This window comes from Lemur catta, chromosome 15 (genome assembly GCF_020740605.2).
Source record: "Lemur catta isolate mLemCat1 chromosome 15, mLemCat1.pri, whole genome shotgun sequence".
NCBI lineage: Eukaryota > Metazoa > Chordata > Mammalia > Primates > Lemuridae > Lemur > Lemur catta.
Window position 1 is genome coordinate 8663269 of NC_059142.1, and position 5188 is coordinate 8668456.

At 56.2% G+C, this 5188-nt stretch overlaps 1 protein-coding gene across 1 annotated transcript; it reads left to right on the forward strand.

Moving 5' to 3' along the window:
• The first annotated feature begins 1583 nt into the window (after positions 1-1583).
• TMEM238L (transmembrane protein 238 like) lies at positions 1584-4697 on the forward strand. The gene has a single exon (XM_045569486.1). It carries the CDS (start codon positions 1667-1669, stop codon positions 1904-1906), a length of 240 nt encoding a protein of 79 aa, XP_045425442.1. The 5' UTR covers positions 1584-1666; the 3' UTR covers positions 1907-4697.
• The last annotated feature ends 491 nt before the right edge of the window (positions 4698-5188 follow it).

Here is a 5188-nt window from a genome sequence, read left to right on the forward strand (position 1 = left end):
AAAATTGCTGTTCACCCTAGGCCAGAGCCCCTGCCCCTGCCACCACAGGACTCTGCAGAGGCACCTGGGGGCCTGTGTACAGCCAGGCCAGGACGCGGCAGCTGTCCCCGCACAGCCTCTGCAGCGGTATCCGGCCTGCCCCTGGGGGAGGCCATTGCCGCTCACCAACTGCTCTTCCCAGGAAACGCTCTCCCGGTCAAAGCCAGGGCAGTAGGTCGGAAGAGCCTGGCTTCCCAGCAATGGGAGGGGTTCCGTACAGGGGCCGAACCCCTTCTGAGGATCGCCTGGGAGAAGGATGCCAGTACCGGGAGGGAGATTGGCCTTGGCTGCTTCTCACTTGGAGGCGCCCCAAGTTATTACCTGGCTTGGGTCAAATCTCCTGGTGTTTCAGATCCTAAAAACTATGGCTTATGTCATTCCCCGTTCCCACCCTCCCCAGTACTTTTCCTGGAAGTTTCTCTCTCGTGTGGCTTATTTCACACACAGGAAACTAAACGTGAAACACCTATTCATTTTCGTCCTCCCGGATGGCATAAGAAAGAATGGAGATTCTGTCCTTCATTTGCCTGGGACATGGAGGCCCAGAGAGGGCTGGTGCCTTGTTCAGGCCCCGCTGTGCATCAGGGACAGAGTGCCGTCGTCGGGGTAGCTCTGCAGAGGCGGCCAAGGGCTGTTGCTGTGTCACCTCATTCAGTGTCCACGCCACACTCCCTGTGAGCGGCCACAGTGGTGACATCCCCCCGTTTCATACGCAACCCCGCAGGGTGCACGCAGTGTCTGGAAGGCACACGGGTGTAGTCCACCACGAGGAAGAAAGTAAATACAGTCAGTGTAGAAAACTCGGAGTCAACAGGCCGTGTAAACATCTGTTGGCTGTTCATGGGAGTTGCCTTCCAGCCCACACTGCGTCCACGGCAGGCAGAGGCCAGCAGTCCCTCCTCTCCCCACCGTCCTCTCTGGCCGCTCGGTCTTCTCACGTCTACCCCTTTCCCGAGTCTGTCTTTCTCTTTACGGTCCGTTCTCACAGAAGCTCGGGTCCTTCAGTCTGCAGAGTGGAGACTCTGCAAGACAGGACAGCTTCTCTTGCTAACGCTGGCCCATTCTGACAGCATCATTTCAAAATCTACTGAAGTCACAGACTCTCACCCGTGTCCTTCGCATAAAACCTCCCTTCCCCACCAGGAGGAGTAGGGCAAGAGGGGGAAGCGGGATGGAAACCCCACTCCACCACAGTAGATGAAGCAACTGTGTCCCAGAAGCAGGAGAGCCAGGCTCTCTGGCTCCCACGTCAGAGCACAAGGCACAGGACGGCCCCTCTCCCTGGGCCACAGGACCCCTGAGTTTGGCAAATCCATTCAAGGGCACCCTGACTCCTCTGACGCGTGGCTGGGTTGGTCTCAGTGACGACCAGCCCAGTTACGGTGAGGTCAGACTGTTTTGGTCAGAACCATTCCTGAGGCATGAAACGGTTAAGAAATATCCTGCCCCACTGGCTGCCGTGCTCGTAAAGGTGGACCCACGTGTACTTCCTTGTGGCTCCAGGACGCGCAGCTTGCTCATTTGCTCACACCCCGCAGGGAGAGGAGGCAGCAGCAGGCAGGACAGCCACCTCCCATGCAAATTGCCCCCGGGAGTGCAGCTGGGCTCCTCCCGCTCCTCCTGGGCAATGCTCCTGGGGGGCCCGTGGGGGAGATGCCATGTCGGGCGCTGTGTGTTCTTTCTCATCGTCGCGCTCCTGCTGGATGCCTTGGGACTGGTCCTCTTGCTGCTGGGGATATTCGCTGTGCTGAGTTACTGGGACTTCCTCGTCTACACGGGGGCCCTGATCCTGGCTTTCAGCCTGGTGCTCTGGGTCATCTGGTATTCCCTCAACATCGAGGTGTCTCCTGAGAAACTGGACTTGTAGTTTGGCCGTGGGCAGAGGAGGAGAGACGCAGGTGCTGTATGGACCACCTGGCAGCGACACATTACAGCCTCCCCCGCCCCACGTGTGTCCCACCAGGACCAGGTGAGTACACACAAGGCCTTCCCGGCAGGGTGGCCAGAGAGGCTCGGATGAGCAGGGACAGGCCAGGGCCTCCGGGGGCTGAATGAGCGAGCAGCCAGACCACTGCGCCCCGGCTGGGGACTCGGTGAACCTGGGCTCAGTCCTGCCAGGAGGTGGTGGACCAGCCAGGGAGACATGGAGCAGGTGTTTTCTCCTCTGGGGACCCTTTTCCTCAGGAGGCTGGACAAAGGGTCTGGATGGCCCTGCCACCTCTGAACTGCCACAAGTGATCCTGACTGTTACGCAGGGAAGGAAGTTAGCCCTTCAGCTTGGAACGAGGGAGAAAAGCCCCCATCTGGGTTCTCTGCTGGGAGAATCCCTGCTGGGGAGAAAAGCCTTTAGTGCCAGGAGAGGAAGGAAAGTTCCCCACTGGCTGCTCGCGCCCTCGTATGCCTGGGGGGGTGTGAACAGGGCTGTGGGGGCAGCAAACAGAGCAGAACCATCCAGAAGGGCCCTTCTCACTCACTCTCTTCCTGCACCTGCCCGGAGGGGACACACAGCAGGGGCCTCCATGCCCACTCAGGGCACCTGCCTCCTCTCTCAGCGGCGCCCCACCACCCTCCTCACTCACATGTGCCTAGGCCGGCTGCTCTGAGCCAGAAGTCAAGGGACCGTGACTTCATGGATTCCGTCGGCCGAGCGGTACGTCACAGCTGGGCAAGCAGCTCTGTGTGTAACCAAAGAGGCAGATAAAGATAGAGCTGGTCTGGCCTTACGACCCCGAATCAGAGATGGGCAAATCTCCCCAGGGGACCGAAGTCAGAGCCCTGGTTAGTTTGACGGCCATACCCTGCTCCCCAGGTGAGCCCAGACCTGCACGCAGGTGCAGCCGGGCACTCCCTTTTGATTATGAGACGTAAGAGCAAAGGTCGTTGCTGAGTTGGAAGAAGGAAATAATAATTGTACCTTTTCTGGGAGATTACATCTGGCCCTCGGAACTCAGAGAAAAGAGCTGTGTTACCTGGGACAAATTGAGGAGGTTTCAGGACAACAGGGTAAACTCGTACCTGGCAGATGATGTGGAAAGAGACGAGATATCAGAACACCTGGGTTCCACTTTTAGTTTCCACACTTGTTAGCTGGGTGATGCCAGGCAGGCTGCATGGTACTCTGACGCTAGGGATTCGTATTTGTAAAATGAGGATAATATTCCCTGCCCTTGGTGTTTCGGGTAAGGCAGGGAACGGCTCTCTGCAATTCATGTGGTTCTCACAAATGTCAAGGGTACAAAACATGTACTATGGGATGAGGAAACTGACTCAGAGTCCAAACTTGGAGTACCTTGGTGTCTCTCAGATTGGTAGTGGCAGGGGTCAGCTCACACTTTGCATCAATGAAACTCCAAAGCAAGAAGGGACCCCAGATGTGTTTGCTTGTTCACCAAAGTGTGTCAGGCACTGTGCAAGGTGCTGGGGATGCCGTGAGGAATAAGACACATGAGAGCTCCACCCTCAGGGAGCTTACTGTCAGGTGAAGAAGACAGACATGAGCCAAACAGTCACATTAACAGAAGTATGATAACAAAGTCAGGTCTGGACTAGGAAGGAGAGAAGAAATATTATGCCACAACAATGTCCAGTAGAAAAACTGACCCAGAAGGTGCAGTCAGGACAGCCTTCCTGGAAGAGGTGATGTTAGGCTGAACATCAAAGGAAGAATAGGAGTTTCATGGAAAGCCTTATGGGGAAACTTCCAGGGAGAGGCAATGGCTTGGGTACAGGTCCTGAGGTAGCTGGAAATAAAAGACAGCAGGGAGACTGAAGGGCAGAGAGCAAGTGCAGGAGAGGGTCACGGCCCCGCAGCAGGCAGGATCAGATCAGGCAGGGCCTTGAAGGCCCGCTGAAGGATTCTGATCATTACCTTAGGAACAATAAGAAGCCATTGAAGAGATGTAAGCAGAGGTGAGACTTGACATAACTGGATTCCAAAAGACCACCCTGGCCACAGTGCAGATTATTATGATGATTATCATCATTACCAGTTGAAACCCGCTTGGGGAGCTAAGACACGTGCCGGGACAACACGGAGTCCCCAGGATGAGGCTCCTTCCCTTGCTGAACAGAAGTTCAAGAGCCCAGTGTCAGAGAGCATGGGCCACACCGGACTGCGTGGTGTGCATCTGGTTTTGTTCCCTCCTGGCTGTGTTAGCTGGGACAAGCCGCTTCACCTATCCATGCCCCAGAACTCTAAATCTGTACAATGGAGATGGTGCTAGCAGGAACCCCCACCTCAGAGGACGTGCGCAGAGTAAGAGGATTAATATTTGTTCAGCCAATGCAAGTGATGATTAAATAAAGCAAAGGCGCGCCATTAAACCTCGGTCACAATGCAGGTAGCTGGCACATTACCGAGGGTGCGACCTTCCTCCAAGGTAGACACCCCTGCAGCACTGTGACCCATTCCAAAGGCAGCGCAGCATTAAGACTTTTCCGTAGGTGCGAGGGTTTCTGTCCTGGCTCAAAGGGGCTTCAGCAGTTGAGAGATTCACTGTGTTCTTTATGGAACACAGTCATGCAAATAGCACTTGCTCCTTTTAGTCCCCAGATTTCGCGTCCCTAGGACCCTCAAAGCCAGCCAGCCCACTCACTTAGCCTCCCTCTGTCCCTCGGTCCCCTGCCACATCTCAGGGCTGGCTCAGAGCGACAGGGACCTGCTGTTTAGGAGGCTGCTCCTTTGTGGGCTGCCCAACCCTCCCCGCCCATGACCTTGGGCAAGTCATTTTACTTCCCTTTCGAATGAGATATGTGATCTCCAGAGGCGGTTTCAAACTGTGCTCTGCCCAGGCCAAGCAAGTTCACCCACAGAACTCGAGGGAACCCACGGTGAACACAAGCTTCTGATGTCAACAACATTTCTGAAGTCTCAGTTCCCTTCCATTCGGTGACCCTTGGCCTGGCTGTCACCGCCAGCCACATTCACAGTTTGTGGGCAGATTGTAACTGGCTTTGCCAGTTCTCTCATTCTCACAGCGGGTCGAAGGCGAGAACGTGGGGCGCTGTGTTCAGAGCCTGGCGCCACCAGTCCCAGCTCCGCCCCCAGAGTCTCCCTAGACCTGCCCCGCCCTGCCCGGGGGCAAGGAGACCCACTGGTCAGGACAGGGCGGGGGCTGCACCCTGCGTGGGACTCCCAGACTAGGGGGCA

Bases quoted from the DNA above. Each gene is read 5' to 3' on its own strand.
- TMEM238L (XM_045569486.1), top strand. From the start codon at position 1,667: ATGCTCCTGGGGGGCCCGTGGGGGAGATGCCATGTCGGGCGCTGTGTG.